The 23,682-nt window shown below is 36.7% G+C and overlaps 5 protein-coding genes across 5 annotated transcripts; 3 read left to right on the forward strand and 2 right to left on the reverse strand.

Annotated features, from left to right (window-relative positions):
* Positions 1–75: 75 nt before the first annotated feature.
* Positions 76–1,903, forward strand: EAF01_001645 (uncharacterized protein; the record flags this gene model as incomplete). The annotated part of the gene is made up of 4 exons (XM_038909895.1): positions 76–232; positions 296–352; positions 407–1,425; positions 1,571–1,903. 4 exons carry the CDS (start codon positions 76–78, stop codon positions 1,901–1,903), a joined length of 1,566 nt encoding a protein of 521 aa, XP_038774707.1.
* A 607-nt stretch (positions 1,904–2,510) lies between these two features.
* EAF01_001646 (uncharacterized protein) lies at positions 2,511–3,573 on the reverse strand (the record flags this gene model as incomplete). Its single annotated transcript, XM_038909896.1, has 2 exons — positions 2,511–3,457; positions 3,522–3,573. 2 exons carry the CDS (start codon positions 3,571–3,573, stop codon positions 2,697–2,699), a joined length of 813 nt encoding a protein of 270 aa, XP_038774708.1. The 3' UTR covers positions 2,511–2,696.
* A 567-nt stretch (positions 3,574–4,140) lies between these two features.
* EAF01_001647 (uncharacterized protein) lies at positions 4,141–5,851 on the forward strand (the record flags this gene model as incomplete). Its single annotated transcript, XM_038909897.1, has 3 exons — positions 4,141–4,182; positions 4,751–5,189; positions 5,244–5,851. 3 exons carry the CDS (start codon positions 4,141–4,143, stop codon positions 5,687–5,689), a joined length of 927 nt encoding a protein of 308 aa, XP_038774709.1. The 3' UTR covers positions 5,690–5,851.
* A 456-nt stretch (positions 5,852–6,307) lies between these two features.
* On the reverse strand, positions 6,308–7,872 carry EAF01_001648 (uncharacterized protein; the record flags this gene model as incomplete). Its single annotated transcript, XM_038909898.1, has 3 exons — positions 6,308–6,864; positions 6,927–7,625; positions 7,827–7,872. 3 exons carry the CDS (start codon positions 7,870–7,872, stop codon positions 6,308–6,310), a joined length of 1,302 nt encoding a protein of 433 aa, XP_038774710.1.
* Positions 7,873–9,504: 1,632 nt separating this feature from the next.
* EAF01_001649 (uncharacterized protein) lies at positions 9,505–11,096 on the forward strand (the record flags this gene model as incomplete). Its single annotated transcript, XM_038909899.1, has 2 exons — positions 9,505–9,581; positions 9,632–11,096. 2 exons carry the CDS (start codon positions 9,505–9,507, stop codon positions 11,094–11,096), a joined length of 1,542 nt encoding a protein of 513 aa, XP_038774711.1.
* Positions 11,097–23,682: the final 12,586 nt, after the last annotated feature.

Raw genomic sequence — 23,682 nt, forward strand, 5'->3', positions numbered from 1 at the left:
AGAGACAAGAGGTATCATATTAAGAGAGAGAGAAAGCAAGAGAATGCTTGGGATATCGACACAGTTTAGGTGACCATGGCTTCTTCTATGGATTCGAATCATCCGTTTATCGATACGATGGGAATTACTAGTGACGAATATGTGCGAGAGCAAGCGTTTGTGACCGATGGAACGTTGACGGTAGGAAGAAATGCTTCTTTGACCTTGGGAACGGACTCTTTGATTGTGCTTGGTGAGTTTGGAGGGTCGGAGTTTAAGGAAATTCAAGTGGTTGTACTGATATGGTGGAATGTAGACGAGGCTTTTGAAAAGGAGAGCGCAATTTGTTGTGGATTTTGGACTTTTGCTTCGAGTGAGTCCGCTAAGTGTCTCCTGTATATCTACGTCATACTGATATCTTGCACAGGTTCTGCGAATACTAGACCAATTCCTTTCTACAACGTCCTCTGGGCGGAGATATTGGACACGAAAGAGCTTGCGATTCGATACGCTGCGCCGACATCGAAATCGAGAGTACAACCTACAGAGCTAAAATATGCGATTGAATCACATTCCACGGAACAAGTCGAGAAATGGATTGGAAAATTATTAGATCGATCGTATGGCGAATCACAACAAACAAAACGAGCAAAAGTCCTGGTGAACCCTCATAGTGGCAAGGGAAATGCGCAGAAATACTATGATCGGGATGTGGAACCACTTTTGAAGGCAGCGAACTGTAGTATTGACATGGTAAAGACGAAATTTCAGGGGGATGCGGTTACGATTGTCGAGGATATGGATGTCGAAGCTTATGACATGGTGGTTTGCTGTTCCGGAGACGGATTGGCGCATGAAGTTTTCAACGGCCTAGGGAAGAGACACGATGCGAAAAGAGCCTTATCGAAGCTTGCAGTGACGCATGTACCTTGCGGGAGTGGAAATGCTATGAGTATGAATTTGAACGGAACGGACAGTGCGAGTTTAGCTACTCTGGCTATTATTAAGGGGATCCCCACGCCTCTAGATCTCATGTCGGTCACACAAGGAGAGACACGAAAGATTAGCTTTCTATCTCAGTCTGTAGGGATTGTGGCCGAAGCTGATTTGGCCACCGAACATTTGAGATGGATGGGAGGTGCACGATTTACATATGGATTTCTAGAGAGACTTATTGGACAAGCAATTTATCCTTGTGATGTTGCTGTCAAGGTTGCGATAGAAGACAAACCAGGCATAAAAGATTATTATAGAAAGGAGATGAGCAATCACGAACCGGCAGGCGAGAGGAGAGGATACAAATACCTTTTAGATGACGATGCTTCGGCCAGTAGTGGGACGGAAGATGGATTGCCTCCGCTGAGATATGGTACTGTGAGCGACAAATTACCGGAGGGCTGGGAAATGGTTCCTTATGATAGATTGGGCAATTTCTATTGTGGAAATGTGAGTTCATCCCTTGGCTTGAGCGATTTTCGAGAATCCTACGTTTAGTTTGAAAATTGAAAAATTTGAACATCATGAGGATTTTCGGGTTTTTAATACTTTGATCTGCATGTCAGAATCACACAAAGCTAACACATGAATTCAGATGGCATACATGGCCTCAGACGCCAATTTCTTTTCCGCCGCTCTACCAAGTGACGGTTACATGGACCTCATTTGCATCAACGGCGATATAAGTCGTCTTTCATCTATCAAGATGATGTTATCAGTGGAAAACGGAAAATTATTTGATATTCCTGACGTGTGGTATCGTAAAATCCTCGGTTATAGAATTATTCCGAAACAGAAAGGCGATGGGTATATAAGTATTGATGGGGAGAGGGTTCCCTTTCAACCATTCCAAGTCGAGGTACATAAGGGATTGGGTACGGTACTCTCGAAAACGGGACATATGTATGAGACTCAGGGTTTTGTTTGAGTCTTCCTTGGCTCGGGGTTGGAACTTCTTTTTCATATTTTCACGGGGGTTTTATGTATGCATTGGATGGGAAAGGGGCTCTCGGTAAGATACGATCTGGGCAAGGCGTTTAAATTTTCTTTTCAGACATTGTGGCACTTATAGTCGACCTCAAATGATACCCAAAGATGGTTGGTTTGGTTCGCATCAGCGACTTGATATATATTTTGTCAAACTTAGAAATTCTTTCTACAAGCTTTTTCTCAGCCCTTTGTAGCTAAAAATAACAACAGCCTCACTTCACTAGCTAGCATTCTTCATAGTTATTTTTAATGCTACTCAAAACCTATACCTATGTTTATACTATACAGCTTTTAGAATTCTAGGATCTATGAAATCATTATTCCTAGAGTATTAAAATATAAATCTTGAAGCTATTTAGAGATCTTAATCTTTTTATTCTTTTTCATCATTCAAATCATTCAAATCATTCAAGCTTTTGATTATTTGAATTGTATTAGAACAACTAGATTATTGAAAGGTTTCACTAGTAGCCAATTCCGATTCTTTTTTTTCTTATAAATACCTAGGCTAATCAGCTCCCAGTTATAAAACGTATTTAAATCATATATATTAGGATTCTACTATAGTTCTGAATTTGAAGGGAATTTTGCATTGGATATTGAATGACCTCAAAATAACACCTAGACGCCATGGATTTCTTCCATAGATCCTCTTTCAACCCCCAAAGAAATGTTTTTCGGCGTGAATTCAGCTCCTTAGTATTTTCGACATCCGATATTCGCCCTTCAACTTAATCCTCAATCCCATCCCATCCATCTTCCTCCCCCTCGCTCGCATCGCTCATTTCCACATCTCCCTCTGCGCCCTCCTTCCTCTCATTCCCCGGTAAGCGCTCATCCCCCAGTGCCTCCTTGCACTTATTCCTAACCGTCTTGTTAATACTCTCCTTTCCCAATTCCCTCAATGGCTCCAACAATTTCTCTAATCTCTCCGCGCTCTCTTCACTCTCCTTCGCTGCGTCAATCACACCCAATTTCTCAAGCTCATCAATCCAGATATCGATTACATGGAAGCGCATTCCATTCGGTGTGCGTTGCGCATCGGGACCCGAACCACAGGGAATAGAAGACAAGACTTCTAATATCTGTTCTCCGGCATCCGAGACAACATTCTTCGCACCTTTCGTCTTACTTTTCTTTCCCGCAGAAGCAGATCCAGAAGAGCCGGAAACCACAACCTCAAATCCAGCCGCCAAATAGCGTCTCACGAGCAGCAAAAATTTCTCCATGCGCAGCACATCAATGCGTTCCCATTCTTTAGACATAATTTCCCAAAATCCAGTGTAGAAAGGTGCTTGGGTGGAGGGGGAGAGAGAGGAAAGCAGAGAGGCGAGAGAATTGGCGAGGGATTGCTGGGGGAGGGGTCGGTCGCACATCCACATGCTGTAGAAGAGACCGGAGTGGATTTTCAGATAATCGAGGGGTGTGAGAGATCGCGAGGCAGAGAGATAGGTGCGCAGGGAGAGGAGGGCAGCGTCGCGGGTTTTTTTGTCTGGAAGGGGGTTAGGATGAGTTGGAAGTATGTAGTAGGGAAGGAGGGAGAAGATAGAACATACCATTTGCAGCTAATTCCTTAATTAACTTCGTATCCCTGATATCCGTCGACATTTTTGCGGTGGAATTGAAGTTGAAGTTGGAGTTGTGGGAATGAGAATGGGAGAAATAGATGTATGTGAAATTCCCCGCGTAAAGATATCTCAAGATGGTTTGATAGCAGAGTCGAAAATAAAAATATATTCTGCCGTGAGTGAAGATGCTGACCGCTTTTTGCGAGGGTGATTGATTGGATATGTAGTCTTCTTGGTGGTGTATCTTTAGGGAAGTAGCTACCCGCACACCTCGCTGGGAGCAAACGGTACTGAGTGAATTATTAGGTTGGACTGGCAAACAATAATGATTTTGTGATTTGGAAAAAGTTTCGTGGAATAGTTATAATTTTTATAGATAGCTGGAATCTTCTCTTACATATATCCACTTTACTTTCGTCTCCAAAACTCCAAATAGATACAATTTCAAGATATAGCATCGAAGGTGTGCTTCTATTAACAATCTCATCAATATCTATTCTCCACTAGACAGATTGACAAACGAAGCGAACCAGTCATGATGAAGAAATGGGATAAGTTGAATAAATTGAAAGAAGCAGCGCGTTTGTTAAATACTTATTCGAATACTATGGCGCCGACGTATAGAGATCATTATTTTGGTCATGAGGTGGTGAGTCCTTATTTTTTTTTGCTCTATGTTTGCTTATTTGTTCTGTGATTTTGTTTGGTTTACAGAAGTCTGAGTGGGCTTTGAATCGAGGGTGAATAGATCAGTCTTTGAACCAGCGAGTTGGTACGCTGGAGGGAGTGGGAAATGGAGCTTTGGAATCGTAGCAACGAGGGCGGGTGAAAGAGAATTGTTATTGTACTTGTACATGTTTCTTTTTGTGGGCATGGATTCGTTATGTGAGGGCGGGGAGACATGAGTAGATGGGTGATATTGTGTTATAGGAGGCTGAATAATCTTAAATCAAGTATTCTGCTTTCACTACTCAAAGTAGAGTACGGAGCAAGAGAATAGATCAACGAGAATTCGCAGAATTGATCCAAGGCTGAGAAGGTACTCGGATGATTTTCGAGAATCTTAGAGATTAACCCGAAGATCCAACAGATTCAAGGGGTTTCAATTGTCTGGACTCACTTTAGTACCTTATAATAACTTTATTATTTGAATATTTTATTTTTCATTTGGTCTCTAAACTCATACAATCAAGCAAAAACTAATTCCTCTTCTCCAGCCATCCCTCAAAGATTGTCATTGGTGTCAAATTCGCAGCTTCTCTAATGCAAAAGAATACCCAATCTCAATCGTCTGCAAAGACGAAAGCCTAACTCTTCCTGACGATTTCACGTTTATCGAAAAATCTATTCTCAGAGAAGGAGTTTCCCGAGCCGACCCTGAGTTTCGAGTTGGATGTGAATGCAGTCACAACTGTCATGGAATGACTTGCCATTGTCTCCAAGATTCAGAGGTTGATCTACCAGACCACAATGTATATGCATATCAAGCAGGGGGCAATAGCGAAGGATGTTTGAAAGAGCAGCTTTTGGATAGCAAAGCACCCATCTACGAGTGTCATGAAGCCTGCGCTTGTGATGAAACTTGTGATAATCGAATCGTTGCAAGAGGACGACGCGTACCATTACAAGTTTTTCGCACTGAAAATCGTGGTTGGGGTATGTGATTTATATAATTTTAAATATTAAAATCAAAAATTTAACGAACCACAGGTGTCCGAAGCAAAGTGCCCATCAAAGCCGGTGCATTCATAGACTGCTATATTGGCGAGATCATCACCGCTCAAGAAGCCGACAGACGACGCGACAATGCAATTATCAGCAGAAGAAAAGATCTCTACCTATTCAACATCGATAAGTTTACCGATCCAGATAGTCTCGATGAGACTTTACGCGGTGATCCATATGTTATCGATGGAGAATTTTACGCCGGACCTAGTCGTTTCTTCAATCATTCTTGTGAAGCTAATATGAGGATCTTTGCGCGTGTTGGAGATTATTCTGAGAAGAACCTTCACGATTTGGCTTTCTTCGCGATTGAGGATATTCGACCAATGACGGAGCTGACTTTCGATTATGTGGATGGGAAGGATGATGGAGAGCAAGGAAGTGAGAAATGCTTGTGTGGAGCTAAATCGTGTAGAGGATGGCTTTGGTAATCATGTGAAGAGAGGATTGATGAATTTGAATGGTACCAGGCGCACGAAGGACAGTCTGCAGAAACGAATGATACCCCAGATCTGATTAAGCATAGATGGATGGAATCTGATTGACATTATTAGAAGTATCTTGGGTTAATAGTGCGTTGAGTAGTTTATAGCTAAATGAGTTTTTACTCTTCCTATATCTTTGATAACTTGAGATATTTGAGTAATAGAATATCCTGACTTGCTATTCTAGATAGTGTAGGTGAATGAACGCAGGAAAGAATAGTGATTGTGGGATGATAAAAGAATGGAAATTTTCAAAAATGAGGCATAAGAATAATTCCCCGACACTCGCCCTTTGCCAATTGAGCTTTAAATGCGAAAGTCGGAAATCAAGGATTTTGAGTAATTTCGGAAAGCATTTATTATATTTCGACCTGTTTCAATCCTTTACACTTGTCCAGTTTCCAGAATCTTGTCGATGTTAAAAGTCTCATTAACATATGAGCCGTATCTATGGAATGTAATTATATAGTATGTAATTATATTCCCACACCTGCTGATGTCCAATTCCCCCCAATAATTAGATAGAAGTAAGAATAGTAATGTCCATCATAAAGCATCATCATCTTAGTCTGGGAATGGCATTTGGTTATGTACCATTACATCCCCATTATTTGTAAATGGGGTGTAATCTTGAAAGCCAAGAGCCTCAACAGCTGGACTAAAAGGCAAAGTTCGGAAAATTCTATCCTCGGGATCCGCATTCGAGCTCGTGCTAGTACCCAGATCTTCGTTCTCCGCTCCAATTTCTTTCTCATCATTCTCCATATCTTCCTCCATATCCTCCTGGTCCTCCTCATTTTCTACATCCCCGTCATCAGCATTGCTATCGTACTCTAAATCGTCTTCGTACAAGTCTTCCTCTGCGTTATCGCTATTATAAGAATCCTTGTCTTTTTCCATCGGAAGCCAGATGTCATCATCTTCATTCGAGACCAGAAATTCGAGATAGTCGGACAATGAATCTTTGTTGAGTGGAGTGAGAGATTTGTGACCAACAACCGTCGGCGTTTGATTCTTGATACACGTAAATGAGGAAGGATGTCCGCTTGGTTTTGCTATAACATAGCGTATGTTAGGTGGATAATTGAACCAAGTATCTTCATTGATATTTTCTTGATGGTCTAACACAATTTGATTAGTTCTGTATGTTTTGGAGTTATTTTGAGCGGAAGGAGTCTATCACCATCTTCGAATTTGGAGAGCTGTTTTCTAAAGTCTTCTAAATTTTTCTTTCTTCGTTCTGCTTCTTTGAATAAAACGGAGTTAGGCTTCTCATAGCCTTGGGAGGTAAATGTTCGAGAGGAGAGAGGCTCATCACGACCATCTACTGGCTCGACGAAAGTCACCCCATGGTCCAGGGTAAAGGCAACATCATTTAGAACGACGTATATTTCCTCACACATCTGGTATGGTAGAAAGGATAACGTTCCCACTACCCAGCCCATTGCTTGGCTATCCCATTGCGGCCGTGGATCGTGCCATAGCTGATGATTTATAGCAAAGATCTTTACCATACGATATGGAGGACGTCCTTCATACAATGCCAAGGAGCTAGGAAGTTTACACTTAGAACTGTCAACGAGCCACATGATATCGGCGTCTGGGTTCATGTAGTGTTTTGGAAGCTGTGCATGGCAATTCTCGTCACCCCACGAATCGTAATTACAAAATGTGAAATGAGAAAATTGTAGCTGAATGCCTTCATCATATGCCTCCTTGCATGTTTGCATGATTTCCGTAATCCTGCTGCGAGTTGCCACGTGGCTAGATATAATGTGAATATGAGGGCCTATTAGGGCATGCTTCCAGATTTGACGTCGAATCTCCAATGGAAATGTCGAAAATAACGGAAAGGAAACGTTCTCATGTGTTGTATTGATACCTAATGTTATCAAAGGATTAGAGAAATTCAAAATACCCCGAAAGCTTCAAAGTACAATGGATATTCAGAAGCTATCAGGAACTTTGTGTATCTGGTATGATCAGAGTATTGGACATCACATTCGAAGATTACCAAACCCTGTAGATATATTAGACATTCAAAGGGTTTCAGCCTCTGAAAGTGAAATAGACTTTTACATACCAGTAAACCTAGCCATTACGTTGCCTTGTTCAATCACAGCATCCATATTGCTGATATTGATGGCTTGAGACAGATTCCAAGGGGGATGATGTTGTCGAAAATATGGCTGTTTTCAAAAGTGGTGGTGCTTCAGTCCGCATCAGCTTGAGAATCCTAGCTATAGACGAACTCTCTGCTTAGGAAGATCCAATATATATCGTATGTTGGAGAATATCAGAGTCTTGTTGAATTATTCCATTAAGAAAATCCGATTTGATCAAACAGATATTTGTGATATCAAAATTGATGAGTGAATAGTGTTATGGTATGTGTAGTAACACGTGGGTAGAGGACAGTAAAACGTGATCCAGAAGACAACGTAAGCTTACCTAATAGCTTGAAGAGTTATCTGACATTCAAATTGAATAAGTATTATTATATCTCTTATAGTGTTGGTATAACCATGGGGATGGTGAAGTCAATATAGTACTATGATTCACACTGTTGTAATATTGCTTGAGGTTCTAAAAGCTAATAAGGCTACGAAACGTATTTGCAGTAGTATCGAAAGGCGCTAGCGCTAACGCTAGTACAGTCACATGATTCCTATCCCGATACTTAGACTTGAACTATAGAGAAGAACTTGAAGTTTTTAAGAACAATATATCGTATTAATAATTGAATTAGAGTGAAATATCTGATTATTAGTAGTCATATTGAATTAGTAGATCATGTTCTAGAGTATTGAAAGATTTTTTTTTAGGATTATAAGAGAATATTAATAAAAATAGAAATTTATTAGAAATATTTCTTTTTCGTTAACTTTATTATTCCTCTTTCTTATTTCTTATTATTCTCTTTCATTTCTCTTTTTTACTTCTTTAATTATTCTTCTTTTTAATTAATTTTTTTTTCATTGATTTTTATTATTAATTTTTGTTACTTTTTGTTACTTATTTTCAGTTTTAAAATGATATAATTATAGAAAAGCGAATTAAGAGACTAAGAAAATAATAACATTATCTGATTTATAAGACTATATTCGACTTTAATCTAAGATAGATTTTTTGACTACAAGATATCATCATCTGATCCTGATCTAGTTAATACAGTTTACCCCCCCCAACAACAAATCTTGTTAATATATCATTCGTGTCTAAAAAACAGAGAGAGTCGGAATCAACTCACCACTGGGGGCTGGTCGTCGTACTCTAAATCTGGTGTTGATTCAAATAGTAAGGTGGGTAGATGGTTGAGACAACAGCCGAATCCAAGGAGATGCTTCGATATATGTAGCGAGTTTGTTTTGAAGAAGTGGTAGGCGTCCTCCACTTCAGTTGCTATCATATAAAAGATAAAATCCACTCCAAAGCATCAAGCCGCTAGGATCATCAAATAAGGAAAAGGTATGATCTCATTTTGTAGCTCCTACACACCGGATGTACGACCTCTATGAGAAGTATCGGCTCACCTTTACCCATATCGCGAAACTTTATCAACTCTCTTGTGCAAATTCACTGCCTGGCCAACAATTCAAAGGCCGCGATCTAGCCATCAGTATATATACCTAGGTACGCACTCAAAAGTCTCAGAAAAAAAAAGTATCACCCTCGCTACCATATAATACACGAGGAAATTCCCAGCTACTTTGCCAACTCCAAAGTCCTGTTTTCATCTTGACTTTTCTCTTGTTCTCATAATGTTCAAGTCTGGCTCAAAGACCAGAGCAGCCGATAATAGCAAAAAAATCAAAACTTTCCGCAAACTAGGTAATAAGTCAGTATATCCACTTCTCCATATCGAGAAATCCATACTGACAGTCACAGGGAAGCTTACCAACTAGCTCTTCATACACTAGATTGCAATCGCAACAAATCTATCATCTGTCGCTATACAACTCCTCAAATCTACCTATCCCATCCCAAGCGTCTCATACGTATTGTCGAGACCGCTATTATCGAAGTACTTCTCCTGCATCCAATTTTACAAGCTAGGATAATCGACGCCGACTCTAAAAATCCCGCGTGGGAACAACTACATCATGCGCATTTAAATGAACATCTCACATGGCGCTTTTTACAAACACCCGAGGATTTCGATGATGTTTCTAGAAAACTCACTCTTTCGGAAATCGATAGCAAGTTTCATGAAATTGAAGATGAGCCAAGGTGGAGGATCGTTGTTTTGTATCAGGAAAGATTTAATTTACTGGAAGTACTCTTTACATGGAATCAGGTATATGGCGATGGAATCAGCGGGAGGATTTTCCAAGAAGATTTATTTCGACGTCTTAAAATGGCAGCTCAGCAAGATGACATTGGAGATATCGCCATAGAAACTTCTCTCATTCCACTTCCTACAGTTCCAAACCTTTCTCCTTCCATCGAAGAACTCCATAAATTTTCTCCTGGTATATCTTTCCTCGCCAAAAGTCTCTGGCAAACATTTATTCTCGCAGCTACATCACGAAAAAAACTAACTCTAGCTCACTGGGCACCCATCCATCTCATCCCATACTCCACCCAATACCGCTCATTCTCCATCTCCAGAACCACAATTTCCGATCTTCACCTCGCATTTCACAAGAAGAAAAGTACACTTATCAGTCTTCTGCACGCACTCATGAATATCTCACTAGCGTCACAGTTAGACGAGAACACAGCATCTGCATTTCAAAGCTGTACGACGCTGGATATGCGACGATTTATAACGTGTACTTCCTCGAGATCCAAGCATTCAGGATTAAATATAGAGAGAATAATGGGAAATTACGAGACTTCAGTTTCACATGGTTTTGTTGAGAGACTTGTAGCCCAGCTACGCGATAAACTCCCCGGGGATGGTAATCAGGATTTACTTCTTTCCCCCGGACAGCTGAGACAGATTTGGAAAATTAGTGCAGGTATCTGTGCAGAAATTGAAAAGGAGATAGCGAGGGGTTTGAAGAATGGTTCTGCGGAAGCGATGAGGATTATCGGAAACTGGCGACAACGAACAAAAAACACGGCTCAAAAGCCCAGGCATTTCTCATGGTCAATCACAGATGCTGGAACCTTCGACGGGAAATCGAAAATCGATAACGAGAGTCAGATATCGTCTGCGAAAGCTGATCTGGAAGGAAGAGATGCATGGATACTTCATGAAGTGGACTTTGCATCGAGTGCGGAGACTACGGGTGCGGCTTTCATGATCTCGCTTATGAGTATCAAGGGAGCAGGATTATCTGTGGTATCAGTTGGCAGGATTGTGTTTGTGATGTTGCAATGGGAGAGCGAGTTGCAGATGATTTGAAGAAGTGGCTTGAACAGATCGCAGAAGAAGTGTATCCCTGATTGTTATTTCTTGATTATATATGAAGGAATAGCAACTGATTAGTATTTTTTTAACATCGCAGCAATTCTTTTTATCAATCATTTTCATGTCTGGTTTCAAGCTTCACATTGTCACTGATAATATTCTCATATACATTGCATGATAATTTTGGTAATGACTAGCTATATTTACTCCCCCATTATATCCCACCAAAAGTACTAGCGGGGAGATTTGCTATCTCGAATCTCGACGAGGGACTAGGTGTTCCCTGAAGGATCTACCACTCCGTGTGCAGACGATGATTAAGAGATCATATGAAACTTCATCTGCATTTAGTGATTGCGGCCGCCTCACTTTTTCGGAAAATAGTGGAACTCTGTTGAAGGATCATATGGCTTTACGACTCGATTGTGGCACTTAGCTTCACAGAACCTGAACATAATGACAGGATGAAAACGAGGCATCTCATCGAGTATAGATTGAACCCACGGGTGCGCCCTGTTAAAGTCGTGGCTGGGCATGTATATATTTTCCGGATCGAGGCCTGTAACTGGTCGTCCTGGATGGTCAAAGTCTGGCCCAGTCCAAACATCTCGAGGTGAATCAGTACTGTTCAAAGTTCCGTGGCGATGCTTTTCGGTCCATTTGTACCAGAGCCATACACGTTCATACTACTCTTGCCATTTGCAGACACGAGCCTCGAAGTCATCGGGGGTGAGAATCATTTCTCGAGGGAGAAATCCAGAACAGGGCTGGCGGTTAAAAAGATGAGATTTCTGAACAGTGGAACTCGTTGTGTCAGTGGGCGAGCTGTCTTATATAGTCAAACACTTGGTATGAATGGCTGCGCAGTGAAATCATCTACATTAAAAGCTTTACAGCTAAATCATGGGTTTATCAAGTTGGATTTGCAGGTACTGCCTAGTATCTACCGCCTTGAGGAATGATTTGGAATAGGTATGCTGTATAAAGTCAACAAACTGGAATTCTACTTAACCGTATTAAGCATAGTAAGTCGGGTACCCTACTTTCGGGCCACCCCCCTTTTGGGCCACTTTTTACACCAAAAATGGAATTTTTAACTTTCTTATTTATAAATAGAATTTATTGAAAATTTATATATATATAATTTAGATCATTTTTAGCTTACCTTGAAAATTTCAGATTTTTAGGAATTTTCTGTATTAAGATCTAAAGCTTTAAAATATCGATTTTTAAATTTATATAGGAATCATATACAAATTTGAAACTTTTATAAAATCTTTAATAACTTTTTAATAAAAATTATTAAAAATAAACTATAAAATTTTATTATAAATTTATAACATATTTATTTTGAAGGATTTAGAAAATAAAGGAAAATTTCCTATAAATAGATATTTAAAAGAATACCCCTAAAATTATAGGGATTATTTATACTATTCTAAACTCATTGTATACTATATCTCTATATCTATTATTATTATTATTTTTTTTTTTTTTAATTTCTATATAGATTTAAATTCAAAACTTTCAAAAAGATATATAGTTTTCTTTTAATAATCGTTATTAAAAAGTTAATATTGAGATTACTTGAGGGGGGGGAGTCGTCAACTCGAATCATCATATATAGTACTATATAGTCTATATAAAATAAATAATATAAATTAAAATGATCTAGAATAAGATATGATTCTTCCTAATATATATATATAGTGGTGTTACGGGAGCTGCCTCTAGGGTCATGTGGAAGTGTCTAGAGATCTCTCGAGGTGGTTTAGATTAGACTTTAAGTAGGAATTCAATAAGGTTGTAATTGATTACAATTCTTATAATTATAGTAATAAAACTAATAATTGTTCTTAAGTATAAAGCTCTATATATAAAGAAACCCTATTCCTTATATAGACCTTCGTTTTCTACAGAACCATAAGGCTTTGTTCTGCTTGAATCCTTTGGATCTTATGAATTTAGACATTTATTCTTCGATCCCCTAGATCCTCTAGGTCCATCACGTGACCGTTTGGCCATGTGACGCGGTATGTTGAATACCGTCGTAACAAGTGGGAAGAATTATGTGATTTGTTTAAGTATATGATTATATATTTTAATATAAATAGAATTTCTATTTATAATGAAAACCTGGAATATATGATATAAAAAGTAAATTGTATTAATTAAATCCTTTAAAACCTAAAACCAATCTAACTAAAGATCATTCTTTTTCTTATCTCTTTTATTTTATAATCAAGTTAAAGAAGATAAGGAAAAAATGAATCGAATTGAAAATTGTATATAAATGAGGAAGAGCCTTATTCATTAGGATGGAATGATTAAAGAGGGGGGGGAATGTTGAATCAATTCGATTAAATGAAGTATTCATATTTAGTCGAATTTGAAAGAATTGAGAGTGAAAGGGGGGGTTTAATCATTATATAAGAATGAATAGAAGTAAACTATTCTTTTATTCCTTTATAAAACTTGAAATATGAGAGATTGAATCTTCTTGATGAGGGAATAGCAGCTTGAAGCTTATAAGACTTCAATTTAATATATTGTTACGGGAGCTGCCTCTAGGGTTATGTGGAAGTGGCTAGAGATCTCTCAAAGTAGTTTAAACTAAACTTTAAGTAGGAATTCAATAAGGTTAATAACTAATTATAATTCTCATAACTATAATAATAAAACTAATAATTATTCTTAAGTACAAAGCTCTATATTATAATAAAACCCATTCCCTTATATAAACCTTCTTACTCAGTATAATCAGTACAGCTCAGTACTAATTTGTTTGTACTTTCATAGCTCAGTGTCTATCCCGCTGAGGCAAACTGAGCCAACCACGTGACTTAGTGCCCAGTCCCGTGCCTATGTTGCGTTGTTCGTAACATATATCTCCTAAGAATATAAATGAAGATCAAATTTATATAGAATTTTTTAAAGTTATTTTATCAAATAGCTATTTGTATTATAATAGGTTTTTTAATTTTATAACCTTTTTCTTTTATTCTTTCGATTTAAATAGATTAAATCTACTGGAAATAATAGATAAATCTTTTTCTTTGATTTAACAATTATAAAAAAAAAAGTGTTTTGTACTATGAGGTGGAGGAGGAGGGCTTAATAAAAGGTTCCTAATAGGAGGGGGGCGGTGGAGTGGTTCTTTTCGTATGAAGGGGGGATTTTGAATTCGAAAAGCATACTAAGCTTTGAGCAGGATGTTACGGGAGCTGCCTCTAGGGTCACGTGGAAGTGTCTAGAGATCTCTCGAGGTGGTTTAGACTAGACTTCAAGTAGGAATTCAATAAGGTTGTAACTGGTTGCAATTCTCGTAACTATAGTATGAAACTAATGATTGTTCTTGAGCACGAAGCTCTACATTGTAATGAAACCCATTCCCTTATATAGATCTTCGTCCTACTTGGACAGCTGGGACAGCCGGGCGCTCCTGGAGCGCTGTCGTTCCTGAGCTGTCCATCACGGGACACTAATCCCGTGACTCTTGGTGTCCTAGCTTATTCTTTTGTCCTGGGGCTAATCCCCTGGGACATTACTAATCCTAGTGAAGCCTTCTTGCTTACTGTGTTCTGTCTTTCCTAGGACCTATTGTCCTGGGAACTATGTCCTATGTTTCTAGGGTATCCTATGACTAATACTATATACATGCCTGAGGCTCTCCTGGGTGCCTAGCGTCCCCCGGTATACTGCAGCTGAATCACCGAGGCTTATAGTACCATTATAGCCTATACGTTGGTGATTCTACAGCCTGTTACTAATCCGTTGTAACACAGGATATAGTGGATGTGAATTAAACTATTGATTTATTGAATTCCATAAATGTAGTAGTCTAGTTTATGAATTAATCAATTCGTTCAATCCTAAAGAAATTAATTGTTACGGGAGCTGCCTCTAGGGTCACGTGGAAGTGTCTAGAGATCTCTCGAGGTGGTTTAGACTAGACTTCAAGTAGGAATTCAATAAGGTTGTAACTGGTTGCAATTCTCGTAACTATAGTAATGAAACTAATGATTGTTCTTGAGCACGAAGCTCTACATTGTAATGAAATCTGTTCTCTTATATAGACCTTCCTGCTCTGCAGAACCTACAGTTCTGTCTTGTCTGGATCCTCTGGATCCTATGGATCTAGATGTTTATTCTTCGATCCCTTAGATCCTCTAGGTCCATCACGTGACTTCCTGACCATGTGACGCGGTATATTGGATGCCGTCGTAACATATTAATAGGTTAAAAAAGCGATTTTTGATGTAAAAGGGTGGCTTAAAACAAGGGTGGCCCGAAAGTAGAGTGGTCGACTTATATTATATATTTGTTTTATTTAATACTTATAGTCTATAATATTTATACTTTTGAAGATAATATTATTATAATTACTTTGTTTTTATTCTATAAGTTAGTAATATATAGTCTATTTTCATTCGACATAATAATATAGGTTCTCTTTTCTCTCTTTTACAATACAATAATTTTATTATTATTATTAATATTATCGTTATTATAATAATATAACCCTATAATTATTTACCTTTGTTTTATAGTAATTATATTTCTTTATTTGCTTTTTATCTTTTTTACTCTTTTCCTTTTTATTTACTTTATTTAATCTTTTATTTATTATTTGTTTTGCTCTTTATAATAAGATATAAATCTCTTTATATTCTTTTAAATATTCTATTATACTTTATCCTATATCTATCTTATTATTATTTTTTTTTATCAACTCGAACCTCAATTTATTGCTTTCGAAATAGTGTCTTTTCAAAATGCTTCTCAAGAAGAGGGTAGGTGCTTAGAGGCTCCCTCCTCGCTCTTGTCCTGTCGTGCGCCCGCTTTGTAGCTGTTGTGTCAAATGCCTGTATCAACTCACTTATAATCCCGCCATAAGAAGGGGATATATAAATCCAAAAATTGGGATACTTCTCGGTGAGCCTTTCCTCCTTACACAGCAAGGATGCACTTTATCTTTTTGAATCGTGTCATACCATACAATACGGACTTACGTATCTCGTGTAACCACACAAGTCAAAAATGCCGCGGATAAATCGAGATTTTGCTGTGAAACGCGAGGAGATAACTAGTTTCGGAACTCAACACAAATGTCTGATGCTATGATCCTTGAAATAGGAATCCTCATCTCAAATCATCTCAAAGATTTGTCGAGATAAACAGTGTGGTATGACAAAGTAAGGCTTTACTGGGGCCTTGAATGTAGACAAACGGAAGGGTGTAACAAACGCGGGGCTGGGATGTCTATGTGGTGGGGTGATAATTGTTGTGATACCCGAGTACTTTTTTTCTGTCTCGACTTGTGTAGCCATCTGATGACGTGTCACGGCTCTTGAGGTTGGTAATTCAACCTTTACTATGAAAAATCAGTCTTCATTGAAAGGCTCGACTAATCCAGTGACAAACGCGAAACTCCCTCACGCGTCTTCCCGTGCCCCTACATTCGTAATTCAGCCCGGTGCAAAATGATCGGAGTATATTTTTCATTCTGAAATTTCGTGGAACATGAATTTATGATACAAATCCCAGTCAAAGTTTCCGATCGAGTATCCTTCCCACATGCTGCATGCCGGCACCGCCTAATCGAGTGATTACGACTTCGGTGAGCTACGCATCAACAGCCACTCTGTCTTGAGAGGCGCATGTACCCGTGTGACAGTCCGAATGCTGGTATCTGTTAATCTAGCAATGATTGAAAAATCCCTCATTTGTATTCTCACGTCTGCCTGGACGGCTTCTTGCCGATTCATGAGTTATTTATCCGTTTTGATGCATACTCGGTATGCAAGATCGGCTTATTTGATTGGTCTCAGTAGCGTCGGGGTTTCTTCTTTTGCTGGGCGGACTTAGATGCCCGTTTGTTAGGGCAGTGTCACGCTGAACTTCAGGAAGTTGTTAAGGAGTGAAGAACAGGCCACTTGGTGTGATGCAGCTCTGGTATGTGATATTCTTGTGATGTCGAAATTCTTACAATGAGACCAGTGCTTGATTTGTCTTCACCCATAGTAGTTGTTTCACTCGACTTCGTCAAGTAGCTCATCTTAAGTCCACCAGCAAGCATCTCTTTCTCATTGGAATATATGTTATGATTCTTTTCAATCTTTTCTATTCTGATAAATCTCGAACATTCATGTTTAGTTGCTCCATCTACACTTGAACATTGAGCGCTCGTTGCCCAATTTGAATTTGAACAATGAAGTCTCAAGTCTTCACTCCATTTCGAACATTGAGCCTTCATCGTTATTCGAAGCCTCAAATTCCCACTCTATTCTAAACACTGAACTCTGATTGACCAATAAGCTCCTTTTCGTCCTACGCAAAATTCACATCAAAAGTGATATTCTGGTACGGTTACTACAGCTACTTTGAAGTTAAACGGCCCTCATCTTCATCCTCTGATGGAAACTCTGTCTCTGCCCACTCCAAAAAATGATTGGAATGCTCGAACGGAAAATCATAGTCAAGCTTCTTCAATCTATGCCTCATGACCAGTCCAATCGCACCCTCCTCGTCTTAGTTCCACTTTTTCCTGCCCCATTGTTTGTAATAAAATTAAAAAGCTTAGATTAATAAGAATTTATTAAAACAATACTATAAAATACTAAATATGCTTTTAGCTTAGGCAGAATTCCATTTTTAGTATATTGATAATATCGTTCAAATAGGCCTCGATAGCTTAATCTAAATTAATTAATGAGCTTCTAATCGTCTATAATAAGCTAGATATACTAGTGGGTATATAGACTCACGGGACAACGTAATAGGAAAGTATAATTTTACACTTAAATGTATCAATTTCAAAATTTACTTAAAATTTAATATACAATTTGATATTAATTGAATTAATAAATTATATTTTTCAAATATTAAAAAATAATATTTTTAAGATTATTTCTAAAGAAATTAGATTTAAGCTGAAAAAACAAATAGTATAATTCCCTATTAAATATTTTAATAAGAAATTATATAGTATAATTATTAAGATATTAATTTTCATTTCTTTTATTATTAGATAGACTTGATAAGGTGTATATATATAATATATATGAGTAAAAGAATTATTTATTATTAAGATCACTTGAGGGGGAGGAGTCGTTAACTCGAATCATTATATATAGTACTATATAGTCTATATAAAGTGAATAATATAAATTGAGATGATCTAGAATAAGATATGATTCTTTCTAATATATGTATAATGGGAAGAATTATATAATTCGTTTAAGCATGTGATTATATGTGTTACGACAGATATCACATGACACATTCGCGTGTCACATGAGGGAGCCTTGGGGAGCTACGGGCTCCAGGAGCATACGGATCCTAGGGGCTCCAGATGACAAAGGTCTATATAACAAATGAGTTTCATTAGGATATAGAGCTTCGTACTCAAGAATAATCATTAGTTTCATTACTATAGTTACGAGAATTGTAACAATTACAACCTTATTGAATTCCTACTTGAAATCTAGTCTAAACCACCTCGAGAGATCTCTAGACACTTCCACATGACCCTAGAGGCAGCTCCCGTAACAATATGTTTCGATATAGGTAGAATTTCTATTTATAATGAAAACCTAGAATATATAATATAAAAAGCGAATTGTATTAGTTAAATCCCTTAAAATCTAAAATTAATTTAATTAAAGATTATTCCTTTTTTTATCTCCTTTATTCTATAATCAAGCTAAAGGAGGTAAGGAAAGAATGAATCGAATTGAAAGTTGTATATAAGTGGGGAAGAGCTTTATTCGTTAGGGTGGAGCGATTGAAGGGGAAGGGAATATTGAATCAATTTAATTGAGTAGGGTATTTTTATTCAGTTGAATTTGAAAGAACTGAAAGTGAGGAGGGGTTCAATTATTATACAAGGATAAATAAAAGTAAGTTATTCTTTTATTTCTTTATAAAACTTAAAATATAAAAGATTGAATCTTTTTAATAAAGGAATAACAACTTAAAGCTTATAAGGTTTCAATTCAATGTATTTTCTAAGAGTATAAATAAAGATCGAATTTACATAGAATTTCTTAAAGTTATTTTATCAAATAGTTGTTTATATTATAATAGACTTTTCAACTTTATAATCTTTTTCCTTTACCCTTTCGATTTGAATGAATTCGGTCTATTAAAAATAATAAATAAGTCTTTTTCTCTAACTTAATAATTATATAAAAAAGAATGTTTTGTATTATAAGATAGAGAAGGAGAAGGGCTTAATAAAAGATTCCTAATGAAATAAGGGCGGTGGAGCGGTTCTTTTCGTATAAAAGGGAGGGTTTCGAATTCGAAAAGTATATTGAGCTTTAAGTAGGATATAATGAATGCGAATTGAACTATCGATTTATTGAATTCTATAAATATAATAATTTAATTTATAAATTAATTAATCCGTTTAATCCTAAAGAAATTAATTATAATCAAAAATACCTTCTTAATATATTAATCAAAGAAGATAATATAAAGAATTGTTACGGGAGCTGCCTCTAGGGTCACGTGGAAGTGTCTAGAGATCTCTCGAGGTGGTTTAGACTAGACTTCAAGTAGGAATTCAATAAGGTTGTAACTGGTTGCAATTCTCGTAACTATAGTAATGAAACTAATGATTGTTCTTGAGCACGAAGCTCTACATGTAAAGAAACCCTTTCCCTTATATAGACCTTTGCACTCTGCGATCCCATCGATCCCACTCACTGAGAGTAGTGGGCGTAGTGGGATCCCACTGATCCCATTGATAATAATCGGTGGGACTGATGGGATGGTCCATCACGTGATACTAGTCCCGTGAGTCTTGTCGTCCTGTCTTATTTCCTGTCCTAGGGCTAATCCCTTGGGAGCTTACTAATCCTAGCAAGACCTCTCTTGCTTACTGTGTCCTGTATTGCTTATTCTTCTTAGGACCCTACTGTCCTAGGAACCATGTCCTATGATTCAGTGTATTCTATAACTAATACTATATACATGCCTGAGGCTTTCCTTGGGTGCCTAGTGTCCCCCGGTATACTGCAGCTGAATCACTGAGGCCTATAATACCATTATAGCCTATAAGTCAGTGATTCTACAGCCTGTTACTAATCCGTTGTAACAAGAATATAGTATTCTAATTCTTTATATAGATTATATATAAACATAATTTAATATAATCTTGTTTATTTTTTCGAAGAATATTTTATTAAATGGCCTAAATTATTCTTTTTATTTTTATATAAATATTTTTGTATAAAACCTTAGAAAGTAATTTAATTTGTAAATACCTTTAATAAGAAGGTAAACACTAATTAATATTAAGATTATTTGAGGGGAAGAAAGTTGTTAACTCAAATCATTATATATAGTACTATATAATCTATATAAAATGAATAATATAAATTGAGATAATCTAGAATAAGGTATGATTCTTTCCAATATATATATAGTGAGAAGAATCATGTGATTCGCTTAAGCACGTGATCATACGTTCCGATAGTTATTAAAGATTTTATAAAAGTTTCAAATTTATATATAATTCTTATATAAATTTAAAAATCAATATTTTAAAGCTCTAGATTTTAATACAGAAAATTCCTAAAATTTTCAAACTTTCAAAATAAGCTTAAAATAGCTTAAATTATATAGATTCAGATTTTTATTAAATTAGATTATATATTAATAGAAATATTAATAGATCAAAAAAGCGATTTTTAGTATAAAAGGGTGGCTCAAAACAGGAGTAGTTTGAAAGTAGGATGATTAATTTATATAAACCTCACCTTACAAACTGAAATGAAAAAGTTAATTTTGAGTATTTTCATACAAATTATTATTAAATCAACAATTAATAAGGATTCTAATACAATTTAACAATAGAAATAAATTGAAACTATAAAAGTCTTTTAATTTTAATTATATAAAATCTATATTAAAGAATCTATATACTATAATACATGAGTTGATTGAAAAGTGAAAAAATATTAGATTTTAATAACAAGTCTGGCTGGAGAGATTGATGATATGTTAGACTAGGTATATGTGGTTAAGTAGAATCCGAGTTTGTCGAGCTTTTAGTGCACGCCAAGATTAAGTCTAATTACAGTGGATATGATAGATAATGATACAACATCCTGCTATTTACACAGTATGCAATGCTACTACAGCTAGCTACCTTTGCATTTCCAATACATGGTACATATATTAACAAGGGGCGTTAATGTCGCTTGTCCATTGATCCAGCCTGCTGATAACAGCCGCGTGGTTTCTAACGGTCTTGCTTGGAGCCGGGGGCCCTACACCAGTCATGATTCTATCCACAACGGTTTTTGCGTCAATTGCAGAGTTGGTTGAGCCATTTATTGTCATGGCCGTGTCGATATCAAAATAAGTTGTAAAGTCCACTGCAACAACTGTCTTGAAAACTGCAATAACTCCCTGAATTCACAGATCTACAAACAGATTACCCGAACTATTCGCGTTGAAGTTCGCCCGACGCGCATTTGAAATTCCGCGAATGGCAGTCTTTAGTTTATGAAGTTGGGCTCGGTGTCAAAGAAATCTTGGGTGAGACCCACCTCACCGGTCATAGATATATGCGAGCCGCGGCTACGTAGTTATTAAGTGCCTATATCTAGTCTACAAAAGATAGCACAAAACCAGGACGCAGATTAAACTGTTCCGGAAGCAATTTTGCATGGTCGAGGAGCTGACTCGAATCATACGCCGAATTCTGAATTTTTTGGACTGTGATAAGAGGGTCTGGTGTGAGGTTATCGCCTATCAACCCCTTGGGAAACGGAATGTTTTTGTTGTTGGGCTTCCGCGTAAATTCTACAAACTCGTCAAAAGTGCAGCTCCCGCCAACGACGCTTCCCCTACAAGCTGAAGTGATCAGGTTGTTTTCAACGCCAAACACATCGATGTTTATTCGGTAGGCGTAGAAGGATGCTATTGATTATTAAAAGCTTTACACCATTGAATTAGTAAATCACTCTTACCTAAATAGCGACTCCGTCGTTTATTCAGGGTATAAAAGATAGGTATGATCATACCTCAAGCCAATCTAGTCTATTACAACTTATTCATGTTATTCCCTATTCAAAGTGATCAAGTGGCGTAGCTATCCTCCGTGATATCTAATCCCCTTTTATAACTTTCAATCTTCTACTCGATCTTCATTCGAGCATTCAAAACCCATCTTCTATATTATAATTTCAACTTCCACCAGTGGGTGCACAGACTCACGGGACAACGTGACATGAAAGTACAGTTTCACACTCAAATTTATCAGCTTCAAAATTCAATAAAAATTCGAAATATCATTTAATATCAATCAAAATTATAATTTATACTTTTCAAATATTTAGAAATGATTTCCTGAAGCTTTATCCCAAAAAAACGAGACTTGAACTCAAAAAACGAATAGTACACTTTTTCATCAAAACTTTTGATAGGAAATTATATATTCTTTTATGAGAATATCATTATTGATTTTTTCGATTCAATATTGATATAGTATGAGGAGTTTATGCTTGAGACTCATATATTCAATTTTCGGAGAGATTAATCGAAATCCTGAATTTCAATCGAATTTTCAACATAGCTTTTTTTAGTGTGAAATTGTACTCTTCCTCTTAAGTGTCCCGTTAGTCTGTACACCTACTAGTATTCCTATCTAAATTATTAATTAACGTAGTTTATTAGTACGTGTATTATATCAATACGTACACTACTCTTTTTATATATAGAATTCGTCTGTATATAATTGTATACTTTCTTTATTTATAAATAGAATTTTCTGAAAATTGAATAACGTAACTTGACTAGAAGTGGGTCATGTCATAATATAGGTTATAAAAATCATATTTTCCTATTTGACCTTATCCTATATGCTACAGAGTGATCTACAACTATCACTGATCCAATTGAACTATCACTATCCTCTTCCTCTTCCATCTCCCCTTCTACCTAATCAATTTGATACTTGAATGGTCTACCATGTCGTCGTTTTAATAAGGATATCTATTCAGCCTCCTCAATAATTTTCAATACTTTTTCAGTACTAAATACAAATTCACCTTTTAATTTTATTCTCTTTCTATTTTTTCGTTTCTTTTATATTTCAAGTAATTCTTCATATTCTTGAAGTTCCTTTCAAAGAATAGTATTTTTAGTATTTAAGCTTTCAATCTAATGAGTTATTCGCTTTATATATCTCTATACTAAAGAAGTAAGCAGATTATTAGCGGATAAAGCTGAATTAAATACCTTATTTGCTTATTGCAGTTTAATATTATTCAAGGAAGAGCTATTAAGTAAAAAGAGATCTAGATCTTTTAAATTTGCTAGTATATTTAGAGTAAAAAGTAATAATAAAAATGAGATTAGAAGATTATTTAGAACTTAATAAGAACTAAATGGATTCAAACCTGCTCCTTTCCATCCGCTTTTGATATTTTGATAAGTAAAACCTTTTTCTCTTATCTTTTGAAAAAGCTATACTCAACCAAATCATTATATTTGTTATATTCCTACTCAAAAGTATCAATCAATCTCTTAAACATAATATCACTTTATCAATCTATACACTCCA

Source organism: Botrytis porri (assembly GCF_014898465.1).
Source record: "Botrytis porri strain MUCL 3234 chromosome Unknown BPOR_002, whole genome shotgun sequence".
NCBI classification, from domain to species: Eukaryota; Fungi; Ascomycota; class Leotiomycetes; order Helotiales; family Sclerotiniaceae; genus Botrytis; species Botrytis porri.